Source organism: Musca domestica, unplaced genomic scaffold, assembly GCF_030504385.1.
Source record: "Musca domestica strain aabys unplaced genomic scaffold, Musca_domestica.polishedcontigs.V.1.1 69, whole genome shotgun sequence".
Classification (NCBI taxonomy): Eukaryota; Metazoa; Arthropoda; class Insecta; order Diptera; family Muscidae; genus Musca; species Musca domestica.
The window spans coordinates 1,147,623-1,169,440 of NW_026712380.1; the positions used below are offsets into that span (position 1 = coordinate 1,147,623).

A 21,818-nucleotide genomic window follows, 5' to 3' on the forward strand; every position below is an offset into this window, starting at 1 on the left:
CTATACTATATAATTACATACAGTTGTTTTTTTTTTGTTGTCAATAATCTTTAGTTAAACTACACTTTGCTGTGCTGTCTAAATGTAACATCTTTTTAATCCCGTTATAAACCATTTACATTAGAAGTATACAAACATATATTTATTGTTACGACTACTATTATTGTTGTAGTTATTTTATAATAATAACAATATTTTATTCTATCATTCATTGCATGAGTATCAATTGTTGTTTTCAACTATTTATAATATGTATATTTATATGTTTTACCTCTTTTTGTTTATTTGTATGTAAATATGTTTATGACTTATATTGTCCTATTTTGTTTTTGTTGTTGGTTGTAATGGACACGTATTGTATGTAACATTTGAATTTTGATATAAATTTCCATTTCATTGTTTTATTGTTATTGTTGTCTATATTATTTAATATTTATATATGTTAATTGTGTATGTATTCTAAATCAACAACTAATTTGTAAATAATTTGCACATTTTATTTTATATTATTTACATACATTTGATGTATAAATATGCTTTCACATTGACATTGTTAGATTATTAACAAACAATCGATGAAAAAAATAAAAATTTGTTTAATTGATTGAAGTTGCATTGAATCACATCTTCTTTTTTGGGAGGGGTAACTTGGAAATTATTGCAGAAAATGCGAGGGGTATTGATTTTATTGGGAAATATTGCAGGAAATGAATACTCTTTTATTGAAAGCTTAAATTGACTTATATGTGATCTATAATTGCCTTATCTGTGAAGTAGTTGTGGAACATATTCCATTTTACCCATAAATTTATGATTTTGACATTTTTGTGGTACCAGAAGGAATAAGCCACCCTTAATAAACCCTTGATATTCTCCTCGCTTTTACGGTGTGTATACCCTACAACACTATGTGTATATACGTTTGATTGGGCCAAAAATTACGTAACACCTCGAAAAATTGTTTTCCCACAAAGAAACGTATGTATGGATCTTCCTAACTCTCCGAGCTAAGTTGATCTAGCTATGTATGTCCGTCTGTCCATGTTAATTTGTAATCAAGCTACAGGTCGCAACTATGGCCCGATTTTCTCGAAATTAAAAATGGAGGTGAGGTTAGGGCCTGAATAGAACCCTATTGTTTTTGAGAAGATCGCACGATGTTTAGGGGTTGAAATTTATAAAAAATCCTGATTTTGCAGTTGCTCTATAGGCCACAATTATGAACCAATCGACGAGTTTGTGTTTAAAACTGGGCAGAAACCTATCCCTTTAGGCCATCGGACAATATTTAGCGGATAAAAAAGACCCTAACTTTTATGTAGGAAAATAGGAAAATTTTCGAAAAAAATTTTCTAATTTTTTAAGTTTGTAGTAGCTCTATAGACCACAATTGAAAACTAATCGACACGGAATATCGCATCAGAAGAGAGTTAAGGACAGGGAAGAAGTCTAGCATTTTAGATGACCGTTGGATTATATTTAGCTGTAAAATGGAGCACAAATTTCGTGTGAAATTGTTTTGAATACCTAACAACACTATGGAGTGCGTAAATATTGGCCAAATTCTCCAGGTCAAAAACCTAACATTGACATTATTTAAAAAAAATTTCAGAAATGGATTTGGATATAAGGGGAGTTCGAACGCATTCTAGTTTTGTAGGGTATCACATGGTCGGTCCCACACGACTTTAGCCCTGGCTTACATGTTTTTTTTTTTTTTGGTAGGAGATTCAAACAATTCTGTAGAACAATGTAGCTTAAATAGCCAAAATACCAAATGCCTGCAGATTCAAATACCATTTAAATTTATTGAAAATTTTTCTTAAGTCATTTAAGTTCCGAATTCCCTACATGACTTGCTGATTTACTTTAAATTTTGGTTGGAAATATGACTTAACCCTAAGTTATCACAAATCGGGCGAAATATGGGGGTTATACCCACCCAATCGTTGACCTTTGAGCTAAATTTTTAATATCAACAATTCCCATAAGTTCATCAACCTCTTTGGTTCCGTTCGTAACCTTGTGTGTTTTGTCCAGATCAATAATACGTATTCTTTCCGGGGTCTAAAATTCTCATTTCGAGTTATGGTAATGGTGTGGGCCGCCATAACAGGCGATGGTCACTCTCCGCTCGTATTAATCGACCGTGGCATCAGAATAAATGCCGAAAATATTCTGGAGGGTGTATTAAATCCTTGGGCACGCAAACATTTTGTCCGCAGACCTTGAACATGCCAACTCAGCACCATCGCACTCAGCACGTGCCACCCAAGAATGGTTACAAAATAAGGTTCCTCGCTTCATTTCCAGCGCACAATGGCGTATTTTGGAAAGCGAGGTTGGCACTAAAAAATACCAAAGTATCGATCACCTCAAGTAAGCGTTTTGCCTTGAATGGGCCAAAATACCACAGAGCAACATTCGGACAGCGTGTGACGGTTTCATTGGCCGTTTGAAGGCCATAATTCGTGCCAAAGGTGACCAATTCGAACAAATCTTAACTTATTCTAAAATGTCATGCTATTTCCGATATTTTTTGCTTTCATTCAATAAAAATAAAAAAACGAGTAAAAAAGCTGTAAGTTTGGCCGTACCGATCTTTAAATACCCTCCACCATGTGGTACAAATTTGGCAATCTTCAAAAAAATAAAATCCGTTAAAAATTCTGTTAAAATCTTAAAAATACAGAATGTAGCCATATATTAGGGCTATGCGAGGACGTTGACCTGCATATGCAACTTTTGTCATTAGCTATTACAATATTCAAGAGCGAAACTTTAAAAAAAAATCTGTTTATAGGGAGGTACCATAAAAACGTGTACCTGTACATAGGCTGTAGTATCCATTACGAACTTCAAATACCAAATTTGAAACAATTCCGGTAAATAATGTCGCTAAGATCATCAAAATACCGGATATCGGGAGGTACCGCTATATGGGGGCTATACGAAGACATGGACCTATATGGCCCATTTCCTGTGTTAGGCTGAAGTGTCTATTACGAACTTCAAATACCAAATTTGAAAGAATTCCGCTGAATAATGTCGCTAAAATCAAGAAAATGCCGAATATCTGGAGGTACCATTATATGGGAGCTATACGAAGACGTGGAGCTGCACAGACAATTTTTTGTCTTGGGCTGTGGTATCCATTGCGAACTTCAAATTCCAAATTTGAAACAATTCCAAATACCGAACATCGGGAGGCGCCGTAAAATGGGGCTATACGGATACGTGGACCTACATGGCCCATTTTCAAAACCAAAAGTCCTGCATAATAATATAACATAACATACATTTGATTGAATTTTTATCAACTTAATTCAATTCGTTCGAAAGCTAGAGTTATTTCCACAGACGGACAGACGGATGGACATCGCTAAATCGACATAGAATTTTATGATGATCAAGAATATATATACTTTGTGGGGTCTTAAATGTATATTTCGAGGTGTTACAAACGGAATGACAAACTTCCCTCCATATATGGTGGAGGGTATAAAAATGTAAAACTTATTGCGTTTGACTTTCTTGCAGTTTTTTATCTCACCCTGTACCTTTGTAAAATTTGTTCAAAATATCTGGGATTAAAGCTCCAAGAGAAAATCCCAAATTATTCGTTTAGGAATAAAACAGGTCAGGTCAGAATAGTAATTAAGAGAATCAAATAAAAAAGTCATTAGTCATGTCAAGTCATTTTAGTGCGGGCTATGTTTGATGTGCTTTTTAGGGATCTCTTTTGCTTTCGAATTCAATCAATAATCGACATTACATTAATTAACGTTTTGATTCCCAAAGCTTATTTATATACATAATTGTCCTGTTTACGAAAGAAGATCACCATTCCAAATTCGTTTTCAAGTCCATAATTTTACTAAAAAACTAATTAAAAAAAAAGTGTTTTAAAGGGTAATGGCGCTATCTTTCGCATTCCCTTTCAGATCGAAATACAAAAAAAAAAGAGTCCAATATTTCCCTATCAATATTTCCCAATAAAATCAAACCCAAACATTTTACAAAGTTAAATTTACAAAGCAATAAAAAATCACAATCGTTGTCATTATGCGACGTTTAACCATTTACATAACAAGAAAATAAACAAAATATTTTTTCAAAACACTTCTCTAAGTTCTTAACTTTATATAATTTTTCTTACAAAAACTACATACATGTTAATTACACTATTTTATTTTGTTTTTTGTTGTTGTTTTTAGTTGTTTTTTTACCTTAACGTTTATTAATTACCTAAAACCCCTGCATCAGGCGCATTGTCAGTTCTTATGATTCATATGTGTGTGATTTGTTTATGGTTTTGTTGTTGTCGTTCATTCATTAACTTTTCTTTTGAGTTATTGTCCTTTGCCGGTGTCTTCCTTCAATCATCTACAAACGGTGCTGTCATCGCCAGCACACGACGAATGTGAACTGGCCAAGAAGAGCTTACCACTGGAACAGGCACAAAGTTGAAAGACACGATGCGTATGATCTTTCTGTGGTGGTCCCTGTATGGATGGGACTGTGCGTAGATTTGGCATGAATATTTTCGACGACTCAAAGCGTAACTGTAAAAGAGAGAAAGGAAAGAAAACACATGGTATATTAGGATGGGTAAAGAAAGCTTTTAAAGTATTAACATGAGGAATTTTAAAGGGACATAAATTAATTTGCCAAATAAAAAAAAATCAGATTATTTTTCAGACAATTATGGCCTACGTATGACGAAAGAAAATCATCAATTGTTTATAGGTTTTCCCAATTTTTTAATATTTTTAAAATTTGAGGAAAATCCAAATTTCGAAAAAATTGTCTTTCAAGGAATTGTTTTTTTTTTTTTCATATTCATTTAGTTTCGACATACATTAATTATAAAATTGGAATAATCTTCATATTACAAATAACAATTCATACTTACACTGCCTTCCATTGTGGTTAGTTTAATATCCTCCAATGCAGATATCTCAATGCCTCCGGCCCGTGATTGTAAATTTATTTCCTGAGCTGCCTTCATTTCTAACTGTCGAGTAGGCGATTCCAATCTATAAGAAAATATGTGATTGAATGTTATAATGGGTCGTAAAATGCAATTACTTTAAATTTAAATAAATGCAAAATTAAATGTCAAATATTAAAAGAACTTATAAATTCATTGTCGAATCTAGAAATACAAAATCCAGTTTTGATATTAACTGAACCTTACTCCAGGATTAATATTATAGAAGACATTCTGGTTATGTTCTAATAATTTCTAGTATAGAACGTTATCATTTTATATAGTATGATGCCCAATAAACTTCCATGAAAAATTGATTTCCTTAGAGATTAATACCTTCTTAAAAAAAAAAAAAATATAATAAATACAGGGTGAGATAAAAAACTGCATCTAAGTCCAATACCATAATTTTTAATTTTTTCTTAAAATTTTTATTTTATGGAATGAAAACAAAAATTGTCGGAAATAGAGTAAGTTTAGATTTGTTTGAATTTGTCACCTTTGGCACGAATTATGGCCTTCAAACGACCAATGAAACCTTCACACGCTGCCCGAATATTGCTCTGCAGTATTATGGCCCATTCTCGGCGAAGCGCTTGCTTGAGGTTATCGACACTTTGGTATTTTTTAGTGCCAACCTTGCTTTCCAAAATACTCCAGACACAATAGTCCAACGGATTGGTATCCGGAGATTTTGGTGGCCATTGTGAGCTGGAAATGAAACGAGGAATCTCATTTTGTAACCATTCTTGAGTGGCGCGTGCTGAGTGCGATGGTCCTGTTAGAATCTCCAAGGTCTGCGGCCAATATGTTTGCGTACTCAAGGCTTTAATACACCCTCCAGAATATTTTCGCAATAATATTCGACATTTAGTCGATTAATACGAGCGGAGAGCGACCATCGGCTGTTATGGCGGTATGGCCCACACCATCACCATGGCCGGTGCTTGAGTTCTGGTGGACAACCGAAAGTGTACATTTTCAGCTGACCTCATTGGCAAGTAAACACGATCTTTTGTTTGTTTACAAAGTGTTGGACAACGAATGTTTTCTTATCGGAGAAAACCAAATTCGGCAGTTCACCACTTTCGGCCAATCGAAGCAACTCTCTAGCTCTTTTCAGTCTATTTTCTTTCTGTTGCGGTGTAAGTTCTTGCACTTTTTGGAATTTTAATGGCTCTTTTAAGACTCTTGATCTCTTAAACTATTTTTAATAAGATAATAATATACAGTCTGGGCCTTATAATCTTCTATGTTAGAAGTTCCTTTAAGACTTTCTGAAGACATTTAGATCTTGGAGGAATGAAAATAGTATGTTTATTTATGACAGAAGGTCTTCTGTTATTCTTTTATATAAGAGCTCCGAAAAAAACAACAACTTGTTTCACCTGACTTGAAAATCCTTTAAATTTCACCGTTCGACCTTGTTGAGATAGCAGAAGGATACATTTATGTCTGATTCTATAAAGGATACATGCATGTCTTTAATAAAAGAGACCTGTAGGGTACCTATTATAGTGGAACATTGGGTTTTCTATGAGAAAACACATGGTGTTTTCTACAACAGAAATCCTTTAAATCTACAACAGAAATATAAAAATCAAAATACCATATTTTCTTCTATGACAGCAGAATATCTGGTTTTCCAGAAAGCAAAAACATGGGCATCCAACGACAGAAGCCCACTAGTTTTTATGAAAGAATAATTTCAAGTAATCTATGAAATAACACATTACGTCTTTTATGTAGGGAGAGATGCCTTGTGGCCTGTGATGATCTTTCGATCTTTTATTGTAGAAGACCTTCAGGTCTCCTATGACGGATGAACTTCGGATTTTTAGTTTAGGAGACCTTTTGTGTCTCCAAATTCAAATGATCTTTTGCTTTCTATAATATATGGAATATTCTTCTGCCGAAAACAGGAATCATAGTTTTTCTAGTGAATTAAAATGAGATGTCTCCCATATTATGATGGTACAACTTTTTATAGAAACACATTCTGTGTCGATTTATTTATGTCCGTACGCCCAGTAAAGCCACACTTCATTTGTTCAGTCCAAATACAAACACTTTCAAAATTGGTAATATTTGGTACAGATTAAAATATAGCTCCATATAAATCTTCGCCCGATTTTATGTTTATTGACCCAAATGTTGCCGAGATCTGCTTAGATGACAATATAATCCCGATACTTCTCCGTCAGATTTCCAGATTATAATGCACTAAATGTGCAGTGTCAGGCTAAATTAGTTGAATTTTAAGCAAATACGACCAAATCCAGACAAGCTCATCGAATTTGGTGAAAATCGATTCGGATATAACTATTTGTGCTCTGATATCCGATACAAGATATCAGGTGCATAAATGCCTTTGTTAAATTTTGTCGACATCGGCTCAAATGTAAATGTAGCTCCTAGATATTTTGTCTCTGGTTTAATATTAAGAATAGTTATGTCACTGCCATTTTAGTGCCAAATTAGTGACACATCCAACTGGTCAGCCAAAGCACACCTCTGTAAAAAGTTCATTCATTTAAATCAGAAAATGAGAAAGAGGGGTTGAAAATGGCTTTCATTCATTCAGAGGAACGTGTAAACAAATACAATCCATATTTGTCACTTAAATCCTTTGAGCACTTTTTAATAAACTCTATATTTCATGTGGATGCATTTACACCCATACATACACAAACTTACTCTACACACACACATATACAAATTCAGTTACATGCACTTTTGCAATGTGTCCGAATCTATCCCATTGAAAAGGCATTAAACCCAGGGAACGAGAGCGATGGTATGTGATGGTAAATGTTATTCTCTGCTCTGAATGTCCGGGTGGCTGGAAGGATGACTGGCTCTGACTATTGTAAACAACAAAACAAACATTGCACGACTTATACAGTGCAGCACACACACGCAGACACTAACAACCTGTCGGAAGAGATATTCATTCATTCATTCATTGATGGCATAAAATAGGTACAGAGACCGAAATTTGAATGGTATGGCAGGTTAAATAAGTTTGGAGGAAAAATGTCGGGGAAAAGTCCATTACAGATGGTAGACATACTGTTGTCCAGATTTGTTTGTTGTCGTTCACCGCTGTTGATCCACATTCCATAAACACATCTCTCACAACATGAATTAATAAGTGTTTATTTAATGCATATTGCTTGTTGTCGTTGTTGTAGCTGTAGCTGTAGTTGTAGTTGTTTTATTTTTGTAGGCCATCAAACCAGACAAACAGGGTACGGAAATGATGTTTTGTTGTATTTCAAAGAAAGAGTTGAAGAATTGGCTGGACATCTAAGAAAATGTATTCCTGTCTGCGTTGTTCAAATAAATACTTGAAATATTAAAGCTTTTTTAAAGGATTTGAGTGAGTTCTAAAGAGGCAATAGAATATTCTAAAAATAAAAGATGTCTGGGTTCTAAAAGATTACTTCAGATTTATTATTATTTCCTACATAAGTATGCTACATTAATCCATAATTAAAGTAAATGTATGTACCTATGTTATCCTTTAATATCCTTATTAAGAGTAATCAGTTTAAAATAACTTTAATCGATTTCAATTGAAAGACTCAGTAGAAATTTAATATAATTTTCTTAATTTCACAACAAAAAAAAAGAAAACAGTAAAAAAAGTCTTAAAGTCGGGCGGGCCGACTTTATGATATCCTACACCACTTTGCTAATTTAGTAGAGCTCCACATAGCAATTAAAATTTTTTACGGGAGAATTCAATCATACACCCTATGATTATAATTATAATTTAAAGTTCAAAAGACTAAATATGCCGAAGCATTTGTATCTTTTAAATTCGGACTTGTATTGCCCATTTGATATATATGGGAGCTATATCCAAATCGGAACCTATCTTGATAAAATTTGGCAAAGATATTTCCGAGCTGTATTTCATATATTTCCCTAAATATCGTTGTTACGGAGTGCACATTACGGCTGTGGGTAACAAATATGACAAATCGGATGGCTATAGCTGAACCGATCTTCACTAAATTTGACATACTAGCTTCTAGACTCAATTCGGTCATAAGTGCCAAATTTCCTCCCATTTGGGAAAATATTAGACGTTTGGTGCACAATAAAAGGTAAATCGGACGAAGTTATATATGGGAGGTATATCCAAATCCAAACCGATCTTGATAAAATTTAGCAAAGGTATTTCTGAGCTGTATTTGATATATTCCCCAAATATTGTTGTTACAGAGTGCATATTACGGCTGCGAAGGACTAAAATAACAAATCGGATGAACAATATATATTGGAGCTTTATCTATATCTGAACCGATTTCGATCAAATTTGGCATACTTATTTTCAGGCCTAATTTGGTTGTATGTGCAAAATTCCATACTATTTGGGCTGATATTACACGTTTGGTGCACAATAAAAGGCAAATCGGACGAAAATATAGATGGGAGCTATATCTAAATTTTGACCGATTATCTCCAATTTCAATAGGGTTCGTCCTTGGGCCAAACAAATGTTTTGTGCAAAATTTCATCTGGATGGGGTAATAAATGCGAACTGTACTTTGTTCACAAAAATACATGGACAGACGGACATGCATAAATCGACTCGGAATGTGTTTCTATGCAGATCATCAAAAGGAACTATGGGTCTATCTCGTTTCCTTTTGCCTGTTACAAACAAATGCACAAAGACATAATACCCTGACCACCTTGTGATGTAGGGTATAAAAAACAAGTAACAAGTAAAAAGGCAGTAAGTTCGACCGGGCCGAACTTTTAATACCCTCCACCATTTGGAACGAATTAGAAAATTTTCAAAAAAATAAAATCATCATCACTTTATATGGAGGATATATGACATCGTGGAGCTTTATAGAAAATTCTCTTTCAGGGGGTAAAGTACTCATAAGGAATTCCTTGTGTGGAATTTCAGGTAATTCCATTCAAAAATGTGGCTAAAATCATTAAAATACCGAATATCGGGGGTACCGTTATATGCGGGCTATACGATATCGTGGAGCTTTAAAGAAAATTCTCTTTCAGGGGGTAAAGTACTCACAAGGGACTCATTGTGTGGAATTTCAGATAATTCCATTGAAAAATGTGGCTAAAATCATCAAAATACCGAATATCGGGGGGGTACCGTCCTATGGGGGCTATACGATATCGTGGACCGATATAGCCAATCTTCGAACTTGACCTGCCTGCAGACAAAAGACAGATCTGTGCAAAATTTTAGCTTCCTATCTTAATTCGTTTTGACTGTAGCGTGATTACAACCGACGGACAGACGGACGGACAGGGCTAAATCGTCTTAGAATTTTACGCTGATCAAGAATATATATACTTTTTTGGGTCTAAAATAATTATTTCAATGAGTTGCAAACGGAATGACGGATTTAATATACCCTCCATACTATGTATGGTGGAGGGTATAAAAAATTAGCTAAGTTCTGCCGGGCCAATTTTTTAATACCCTCCACCATTTGGGAGCAATTAAAAAAGTTAAAAAAAAAAATCTAAACTACCACTTAAATGAAAACCGTTTATGGGGCATACGATTTTTTTTGCACATAGGCTGTAGTACCCATTAAGATCTTCCAATACGAAATTTGAAACGATTCCGGTGAATAATGTTGCTGAAATCATCAAAATACCGAATACCGTTATATGGTGGCTATACGAAGACGTGGACCAGCATGCAAATTTTTTTTTCATATTTTGAAATAATTCCGGTAAAAAATTTCGCTAAAATCATCAAAATACCGAATATATGGGGCTATAAGAAAACGTGGACCGACATGGCTCACTTGCGAACTTAAACTGCCTACTGGTAAACTATGCATGTATGCAAAATTTTAGCCTTCTATCTCAATTCGTTCGAAAGATAGCGGGACGGACCGAAAGACAGGCAGACATCGCTCGATCGTCTTTGAATTTTACGCTGATCCAGAATATATATACTTTGTAGTTTTTTTTTATGAATATTTCGAGGAGTTTTAAACGGAATGCCAAAGCTAATATGGTGAAGGGTATAAAAACTGCATTTATTGAAAATTTCTAACCCTGACCTTAAATGCATTTTCAATAAATATTTCCCATATCTTTTCCATGTCAAAACTTGAAAGAAAATCATGCCACAACAACGACATACATAAATAAATACTCGACCCACAAAAAATTGAGATATACCAAACGACACCCAAAAACGAAATGCTATTGACTTACCTTAATTCACGTCCCGGTTCGGCACGTACATGCGGTGTCTGTATCGATTCACGGAAAATCGCACCACCTTCGCCGTCCACACGCAGGGCATGGGCTCCGATTGTGACTTCATCTCGATTAACGGAAAATAAATTTCTTCCGTTTGTATCATTGATGCGAAATGATGTCGCCATGCACTCGAGCTTATCGTGTCCCAGAAATAAATGATTTTCCAGCAGACCATCGACGCCGCGTGTATTGATTGAAAAATTACGTGATGTTTCTATCCAACACACACACACACACACGAATGGGGAATACATGAAATAAACAAATAAACAGATGAAATCGTAGATAGGTATAAGAAAATTCTCAATTCAAAGTCAAGTTAAAATGGTGTGTATGTACGTATGTATATTATGTTTGCAATATAAAGTAGGATTTAAGTTGAATAAGTTTAGAGCAGACTATACCACATATCCAAAAGAACTACTTTATATTAATGTAAATAAAATTCAAGTCAAACTATACAGAATATTTTAGTCCGAAAGTTTAGTGGTCCGATAAATACAGGATGAGATGAAAAAACGGGAACCAAAATCTCCGGATACCAATCCTGGACTATTGTGTCTGGAGTATTTTGGAAAGCAAGGTTGGCACTAAAAAATACCAAAGTGTCCATCGCCTCAAGCAAGCGTTTCGCCGGGAATGGGCCAAGATACCGGTGACGGTTTCATTGGTCGTTTGAAGGCCATAATTCGTGCCAAAGGTGACCAATTCGAACAAATCTAAACTTATTCTAAAATTTAATGCTATTTCCGACATTTTTGGCTTTCATGCAATGAAATTAAAAAAGAAAATGTAAAAATTATGACATTCGAATTTGTTGCAGTTTTTTATCTCACCCTGTATAATGCGATTTCTGGGGGTACTGAAAGGATTGAATCGACATCTTCACACCAAACAAAATATGAGCAGAAATATTGAAATGTGTGAAGCTTTCAGAAAATCTGCAAATATTTCATATTTTTATAATTATTATTCAAAAATTAGCTTTTGTGACGCTTAGCGGGAAGTTACAATAAATAGTGGACCTCGATTTTCATACCTGACATAGGTCTGAAATAAATATTATGATGTGCAATATTTTTCTATATTAGTAGTTTTTTTTTTGTGAGAATTTTCCTAAGGACCATCAGTGCTATAATCGCCAAGTTTTAAACTATATGTTTCCAAGGGCTATATGAGCTACCAGCAAGTACCCGCTACTTCGTCTGCGAAAAGTTCAACTACAAAGTTGGGCCTTTTTATACCCTCCTGATCAGCATAAAATTCTAGGTCGATTTAACGGTGTCCGTCTGACGTCCGTACTTGAGGAAGAGCTTCAACATTTGGCGGAACAATTTGTATTATGTCTAGAATGGTTGGTATTGAAATGAGATATATCGGTCTACGTTCTGGTATAGCCGCCATATAACGGATCCTCCCGATATTCGGTATTTTGATGATTTTAGCGACATTATTCACCGGAATTGTTTCAAATTTGGAATTTGAAGTACGTAATGGATACTACTAGCCTAAGACGGAAAATTGTCTGAGCAGGTCCACCATTTCGTATAGCCCCCATATAAGGGTACCTCCCGATATTCGGTATTTTGATGATTTTAGCGACATTATTCACCGGAATTGTTTAAAATTTGATATTTGAAATTCGAAATGGATACTGCAGCCTAAGACAGAAAAATATCTGTGCAGGTCCACGTCTTCGTGGACCCCTCATATAAGGGTACCTCCCGATATTCGGTATTTTGATGATTTTAGCGACATTATTCACCGGAATTGTTTGAAATTTGATATTTGAAGTTCGAAATGGATACTACAGTCTAAGACAGAAAATTATCTGTGCAGGTCCACGTCTTTGTGTAGCCCCCATATAAGGGTACCTCCCGATATTCGGTATTTTGATGATTTTAGCGACATTATTTACCGGAATTGTTTCAAATTTGGCAGTTAAAGTTGGAAATGGATATTACAGCCTGTGACAGAAAATTGTCTGTGCAGGTCCACGTCTTCGTATAGCTCCCATATAAGGGTACCTCCCGATATTCGGTATTTTGATGATTTTAGCGACATTATTCACCGGAATTGTTTCAAATTTGGCAGTTGAAGTTCGCAATGGATATTACAGCCTGTGACAGAAAATTGTCTGTGCAGGTCCTCGTCTTCGTATAGCCCCCATATAAGGGTGCCTCCCGATATTCGGTATTTTGATGATTTTAGCGTCATTATTCACCGGAATTGTATCAAGTTACGTATTTAGAGTTGGTAATGGGAACTTCAGTATGTGACAAAAAATTGTCTATGCAGGTCCAGGTCTTCCGATATGCCCCATATATCAGTACCTCCCTATTTTTGGTATTTTGACGAATTTAGGTAAAAATCCATCGAAATTGTTTGAGATGTCGTATTTGAAGTTCGTAATGAATGCTACAGCCTGTGACAGAAAATTGTCTATTATTATTGGTACCTCCCTATATACGGTATTTTGATGATTTTAGCTTCATTATTTGCCGTTTATTTCAAGTTTCGAATTTAAGCCATTACCATGCTTATAACAAACAAAGATTCACTTCATAGAGACCATAATATAATAGCTATATTCGGTATTTGTAAGGTTTTCACACAATTTTTAACGGGTTTTATTTTTTGAAAATATCCAAATTCGTTCCAAATGTTGGAAGGTATTCAAAGTTCGGCAATGGCTTATAACAAACAAAGGTTCACTTCATATTCGGTATTAGTAAGGTTTTCACACAATTTTTAACGGGTTTTATTTTTTGAAAATTTCCAAATTCGTTCCAAATGGTGGATGGTGTTCAAAGTTCGGCTACTGCTTTTTAACTTATTTAATTTTCAAGTATATAGGTGTCTATAGACCTGACACATCTTTCCCCAATGACCAGAATGTCCATTCATTTCTACTTTATGCGGCATATTAATGCTCTCTTGCTCCAATTATTGTCGTTCATTTGGTTAATTTGAAATTAGGCTTGAGTAACTCTGACAAATTTGCATAAGACATTTTTCATTATATTCTTCCCCAAGTGTCACTAAAATCCAGATCATTTCCCGAAAATCTTTCCACAATATTCATACCACTACCATACCGTTTGTGTGTGTACTCTAAGGCACATCACCGTATCAGGTTGCAATCCATTGGATCCACATGTCACCTGTAGTTGTGGTACGTCTTTGGTTTTGGTGTTTTGTTGTACGTGGATATGTGGTAAATTCTTTAGAGGTTTTATCTTCATTCCGCCCGGACACATGTTTGCTGCGACCATGCCATGCGACACAAGGTAATATTTTAAGATTAGTTATTTTTGATAAACGAGAACGAAAAAAACACGAAACGTTAACAACGGAAATAGAATTTGCTGTCCTACACATCATTGCATACAAGCCAAGCTATCCCCACCGTTGTCCCTGTGCATTAACTGGAGGAGGAGCAAATGCTCACTCCCCTCCAGAGTTCTGTTTTGTGGTTTTGTCTTCTTATCATTCAAGTTGTCTTTTTCTTCTGTTGCCATTTTCAGGTTCGGATTTCATTCCGGTGTCATTTTCACTCTTGTGAAATACTCCTCATGTACGAATTACATCTATCATTGAACTTTATCTGAAATTGTGCATCTCACACACACACACACACACACCTCTCACCCTCCACGCTAGTATTAAATCCCGCCATGTCTTCAACAACATTTGTACAGCGTGGCGAATTCGGAATTCGGTTTTGAGGTTCATGGTCGTTCTGTATATTTTTGTGAAGTGATTTATTGCATCGAGTGTTTGTATCGCAATGGTCGAGTCGAATATTTATGCGTTGAGTTGATGAATGATGTGGAACATTTGTTTATGGCAATTTGATTTTGTGTGAAATATTCACAGACAAAAAACCAACATTAAATTAAGCGTTCATAATTTTTTTAATATTTGAGTTTTTTACAAAGGTTTTAATTATAAAAAATAATACAAAGAAAAAATTTACCTTGAGTCAGAAAGGAAATGCATTTTCGAGGTGATGGTGCTTAAGACATTTATTTCGGATTTAGTCTGTTTTGAAATACAACAACAATCTGTTACTAGGGGACTTCAAACCTTACATTTTTTACTACAGGGAAAACTAATTGGCTGGAATTGATGGAGAAAATCAACCGCTTATTGCTCGACATAACAGTGTCAATGTGTCAATGCAATCCCATACAACATTTCATAAAAAGTACCATGCTTTGGTGAGAGGGCAGATAACCAATTGGAATTCTTTGGATGGCTCATATTGTATTGGAATAATGATAAAACTACCTCTCACAGGATTAAAACCAATTAAAAATAAGGGAGAAATATACGTTGGGGCTATACCCAAATCTTAACCGATTTCTATAAAACTTGCCAAATCAATTTCTAGGCTGTATCTGATATCTTGTGCCCAATATAATTTTAGTGGAGTGAAGATTACATCTTTGGGGGACTTACATATCTTTATGGGCTCTGAAAAATTAAGAATACTTAGAGAGAATGAGAAATGATTAAAAATCAATCGTCTGGTATCTCTAGTGTTTAAGTCTTAGAATTTTTTAAGAAATCCACGATTTAGTGAACTTCTAAATCTTAGAAAAAAAATTAAAAATTAAATAAAAAAATATTTAAATATAACTCTTGAACAATTTAAACAATTCGTTGAAATATTCACGACCTTAACGGAGGTTCAGCTAAATCCTCATTACATTTAGATAACTTTAAAAATTTGCTTAAAATACACAATTTATGACTTTTTGAGAAGCTCCCGGCTAGAAAAACTACCATTTCGGAATAAATGATCTTAATAAAAAGGCCACAATGTAATACATTGAAAGGATGAAAAAAGAGGCTTACTAATAAAAAATCAGGAATATGACCTTTGGAAATATTAAACAAGTAAGCGGGGCCGACCATGTGATACCCTACAACACTACAATATGTTAGAAGACTCTTTATGTCCAAATCCATTTTGGAAGATTTCGCTTTTGAAATTATGTCACGGAGCACTGCTTAGATATTACCATTAGCTTTTTGACCAGGGACATTTGTCCAATATTTACGCACTCCGTCGTGCTCTTAGTTGTTGTGATCCATTTTACAGCTAAATATAATCCAATGGTCATTCAAAATTCTAGAATTCCTCCCTGTCCTTACCTCTGTTCTCAGGGGTGCCGATTTGTTTCAATCGTGTGATCAGGAAAATTTGTCTATTCTTGGTACATTTGAACCAACTAAATATTTTGCCATCATCTCCAAAAGCAAGAGGCCCCTCTGTATCTCTAAATTTAGACTCACCTATATGATTAGCTTGTCTACGATATTTGGCTATATTTGTCAACGAAATCAGCACAAAAAGCCAGTAGTTCACCTTTTCGGGTATTTTTAAGTTATTCTCAGCATTTCAGTAGAATGGAAATGTTGATATTTTTTCACACAAAAGTAGTGGCCCATTCTACCCGCTGTCCTAAACTCTAACTTAATTCGAGATTTCGTGTCCTTTGGTTTCTTTTTGTGACTTTTATAACAGTTTGACTTTATTTTTAGTTTGAAAACAATAGACCTAGCCCTTCTGAGCCCAACCCTAACCTTGTGAAAATTTTCGTGAGGATCGGACGATATTTGCAATACTTATATAATATCTCCAACCTGTGTTGTAAGGTGAAAAATATTACAAAATATACACTTCAATGTTATAAGTCAAAATAAAAAAATCGCATGCGATAAAAAACATGAAAAAATAAAAAAAAATCACAAAATACTACAAAATCTATTTGTACATCATCTTTTTATGTGATTCTTTTTTTTGATTTTATACTTTTATGCCAAGAAGCCATTCTGAATTGACAAAATTTGTAAAAATCGGTCCAGCCATTCTTGAGATATAAGCATTCTAACTAACATCCCCTACCTTTGTATACACACATTGTATAAATTTCGCTTGAAATATCCGATATATTTACTATCGGCATCTGCGTAACGGTCAGAATAGGCCTGTTCGTCTATCTGTAATTTCGCCGGTAATAAAAATATTCGTTGTTCGTCTATCTGTAATTTCGCCGGTATTAAAAATATTCGCGGTTTAATGGAAAATTTGACTTTTATTTAATACAAATGTTATGGGCTATTCACACACTTAATATTATCCGGTGGCCATCAAAAATCGAAAACTTCTGCCCAGCCCTAAGCCCTAGCCCCACGCTAACTTCCGCGTCGATTGGTCTATAATTGCAACCTGTAGAGCAACGGCAGAATCAGTAAATTTTATTTCATCTATTTATTTTTCAATTTTTGCTCCATTTCAACCCCTAAATATTATGCGATCATCTCCAAAAGCAATAGAATTCTATTCTGGCCCTAGCCCCACCTCTATTCTAAATTTTGTGAAGATCGGGCCATAATTGCGACCTGTAGAGTGATTACAAATTAACATGAACATATGGAACGACGGACGGACGGACATACATAGCTACATCGACACAGTTCGGCGAAATAGGAAGATCCATATATACTTCCCAATGTTGGAAACCAATATTTCGAGGTGTTACATAATTTTTGGCCCAATCAAAGTTATATTACCTCCAACACATAGTGTTGTAAGGTATAAAAATCCGATATATATATATATATATATACTAGCTGGCCCGGTCCGCGTTGCTGGCCCGTAGTATTTGTCTATTATGGATATTTGCCAAAGCATAATTATTCAAAGATATGAATGTTATAAATGTTCACGTACTGGTCGATTAGTTTTTAATTTTTAGTCAAATGAGCAGTAATTTGGAATTTATTGTACTTTGTACACCTCATAATTGAGGGCTAATTGATTTAAGATTGATAATTACTTTTTTAAAACCATTAGCACCTCAGATTTCGCATTAGAGTCCTCATAAGTCCCCCTAACCATGTCGGTCTGTTTGTCCGCCAAAAGGTGGACTTGAGGGGGTACTATTACATGGAGAAAATTCTAAAATTTGTAGATAAGTTGAAATTTTTGTGTAAGATTTTCACCCCCAAATACACATTTTTATCCAAATCCTTTGAAATATGGTAAAATGCGAAACATCGACCTACATTGAAAACTTTTTTCACCCCTTATAATCCAAGATGGCAAATAGAGGCCAAATCGAAAATATAGCAGAAAAACATAGCATGTCAAACTGAAAAAAAATCACGTGATTTAAATAAGAAAAAATAGTTTTATCCACCTCATAATTGAGGTCAGACTGATTTCAGAATAGTCAATTATAATTACTATTTAACACCCATTGCCGTAATATGGAAACTAATTTTATTTGTCATTTAAATTGTAAATTGGAGAGTCCATAAACTCCATATTTTTCATCGTAGTATAATTCAATGACGATTCAACAAATATGCTACTTTCTTATATTTGTAATTTGTTCATGTTTTCACAATTTATTTCATATAGATGTATATCCCAATTTTTTTTACAGCAACTGTTTAAAGATCCTTACAAAGTTTGTCAATAGAATGTACTTTTATATTAAAATTCAATTCCATTGGAAATTTTTTTCGATATTTTCCCGTTTTGAGAATTGTTGCAATGAGATCTCTTTTTTCGTGATTTTTTTTTAACGATTTTGAAAAAGTAATTATCTTTTAACTTTGGTGTGACCGCATTATCTTATTTTGGTATCATCTATTTCGTTTCGCCACCACATAATTCGGTACTACACTTCCATGTAACCCGCCATCAATTTCAGTTCTCAAGAAAGTCAAGTCAATTAAATAAATTGGTATTAATATTCGAATTCAAAAATAAAATATAAAAAACACTACAAATGTACATTAGAAAAAAGTAAGTCAAAATGGAAAAAAATCATGCAAAATAAAACATTACTATTGTACATTTCAAAAGTCAAAATGAAAATGTTAACATATCACATTTTTACGCGATTTTTTTGGATATTATCCTTTTCGGATAAGAGACAATTCCGAATATGTATGAATCATTAAAATCAGTTCAGCGGTTCTTAAGTTATAAGCGTAGTAACTAACACAACTTTCATTTATATATATAGATAAATTAATGAGAATAGCAAATAATATGTCGGAGCTGAGCATGAAATGTGGCTATATTGTCAAATTAGTTGAAATAATTGTGAATTGATTAAAAAAGTAGAAGAGAAACTGACTCTTTCAAAAAATACTAAACACCGTTTCAGTGGTTGAATCTGTCAAGGAAGCAGTCACTTGAGACTAATTAATTATTTTATATTAGAATGCCGGGCAACCAAATGTCAAAGTACTTATTATCCGAAACCTATCTGTCGCCATGCGGCAGAATGTTATAGAACGACGTTGTATATCAATACCATAAAATATTTTCGACCAATTTCATGTATTTTATGCACCAGACATGCTATGTATCTCCAATTTCAATGATTTGGACAATTAACACTATTTCGGAATGGTCTCCGGACAGATCAAAATACAGCAATAAAAATGTTAATAATTTTTTTGTGATATATATTTTTGTATTAATTTTTTTTTATCGCATGACATTTTTTCAATTTTATTTTTTTTATTCTGAACTAGCTGGCCCGGTCCGCGTTGCCGGCCCGTAGTTTTTGTCTATTATGCATATTTGTCAAAGCATAATTACTCACAGATATGATTGATATAAGTGTACGCGTACTGGTCGATTAAAAGTGTTTTAAAATACCTGTACCCATATTTAAGCCGTGGGCTTCAATATTTAAATCGTGGGCTTCAAAGGTGTGGATGTGCTATACAAATCTATTAAAAAGTATATATTAATCTTATCCCCATGTAAGGGATCAAATTAATTTTTAGTATGGAAAAATTTTCCAGTCAAATGAGCAGTAATTTGGAATTTGCTGTATTTTGTACACCTTATAATTGAGGGCTGAATGAATTAAGAATAGCCAAAGTTAATTACTTTTTTAAAGCCATTAGCACCTCAGATTGTCCATTAGAGTTCTTATAAGTCTCCCTAACCATGTCGGTCTGTTTGTTCGCCAAAAGGAGGACTTGAGGGGGTACTATTACACGGAGAAAATTCTAAAATTTGTAGATATGTTGAAATTTTTGTGTAAGATTTTCACCCCCCAAATACACTATTTTAGCCAAATCCTTTGATATATGGTAAAATCAGGAGGTACCTTTATATGGGCACTACTCCGAGACATTGACCTACATTGAAAACATTCTTCTACCCCTTATAATCCAATATGACAAATAGAGACCAAATCAAAAATAAAGCAGAACAACAAAGCATGTCAAACTGAAAAAAATTTCGCGTGATTTAAATGAGTAAAATAGTTTTATCCACCATATTTTTCATCATAGTATAATTCAATGACGATTCAATAAATATTCGGTCCCGTGCTTTTTTCATATATTTGTAATTTGTTCATGTTTTCACAATTTATATCATATAGATGTATATCCCAAATCTACGTTTCCAACCAATATTCTCTTGGGAGTTACAAATTCAATAGAATACAAAATTTTCTTTTCTGACCACACATTATATGTAAAAGTAAACTTGGGGATACTCCAATGTGGGGACTTTACTTAAATAAATTCCTATGTGGCAATTATCTGTATGATGGTTCCCTAACCCCTTAGAGACAAAGATGCCAAATAAGGGCCAAACAATGAAAAAAGTGGCCAAGACCCCAAAAATAGCTTAAATCATATGATGGTTATATAAATATGAAATCGGGTACCCTTATCGTGAGTTATGATCGATGTCATGACCTGCAAAAGTGATTTAAGGTATCTTGAATGTTTGTGAAGAATTTCTGGAAGGATAGAAATCCTTTTCTTACTAAGAGTCTCATTCGCTCTACTATTTTCCACCCTTTATATTTGGTATTTTACTGATTGTACTCCCAAAGAATTTTGCATTTTGAGCTCTCATTGGACGGATTATTGTCACATGGAAGAAGTAGGCCCACGCTTTGAAATGAGCTCCGTTAGGCTTTTTTTTGTAATTTTTGGCTGTTTAAATGTGTTCGCATCTTCCATCTGAACCACGATGTCGGCCCTGTGGTTGAAAGGTAGATGTCAGTTAACATCGAATTTCGCACTTATTTCATTTTTTTTTTGGTGAAAAATTGTATATAGTGAAAAATTGTTCTTTATTTTGTTCACAAAAAATCCACTGAATTCAAATGTTTAAAGACCCTTATTATTATTTTAAAACTCGATTCCACTGAAATTTTTTTCGATTTTTTCCCGATTTGAGAATTTTTGCAATGATATCTTTTTTTCGTAATTTTTTAGCGATTTTGAAAAAGTAATTATCTTTTAATTAATAATTATCTTTCTTTTGGTGTGACCGCGTTAAATCATTTCGATATCATCTATTCCGTTTAGCCACCACATAATTCGGTACTACACTTCCATGTAACCCGCCATCAATTTCAGTTCTCAAGAAATCAAGTCAATTAAATAAATTGGTATTAATATTCGAATTCAAAAATAAAATATAAAAAACACTACAAATGTACATTAGAAAAAAGCAAGTCAAAATGGAAAAAAATCATGCAAA

At 34.1% G+C, this 21,818-nt stretch overlaps 1 protein-coding gene across 1 annotated transcript in view; it reads right to left on the reverse strand.

The window, feature by feature from the left end:
• Nucleotides 1-4,339: 4,339 nt before the first annotated feature.
• LOC131805989 (serine-rich adhesin for platelets) overlaps nt 4,340-21,818 on the reverse strand; it is a 40,745-nt gene continuing 23,266 nt past the window's right edge. The window contains exons 5-7 of the mRNA XM_059129825.1: nt 11,219-11,480; nt 4,916-5,039; nt 4,340-4,565 (exon numbers count right to left, since the gene is read on the reverse strand). Of these exons, the coding sequence (XP_058985808.1) occupies nt 4,383-4,565; nt 4,916-5,039; nt 11,219-11,480 (569 nt within the window). The 3' untranslated portion in view covers nt 4,340-4,382. The remainder of the gene's footprint in view (nt 4,566-4,915; nt 5,040-11,218; nt 11,481-21,818) is intronic.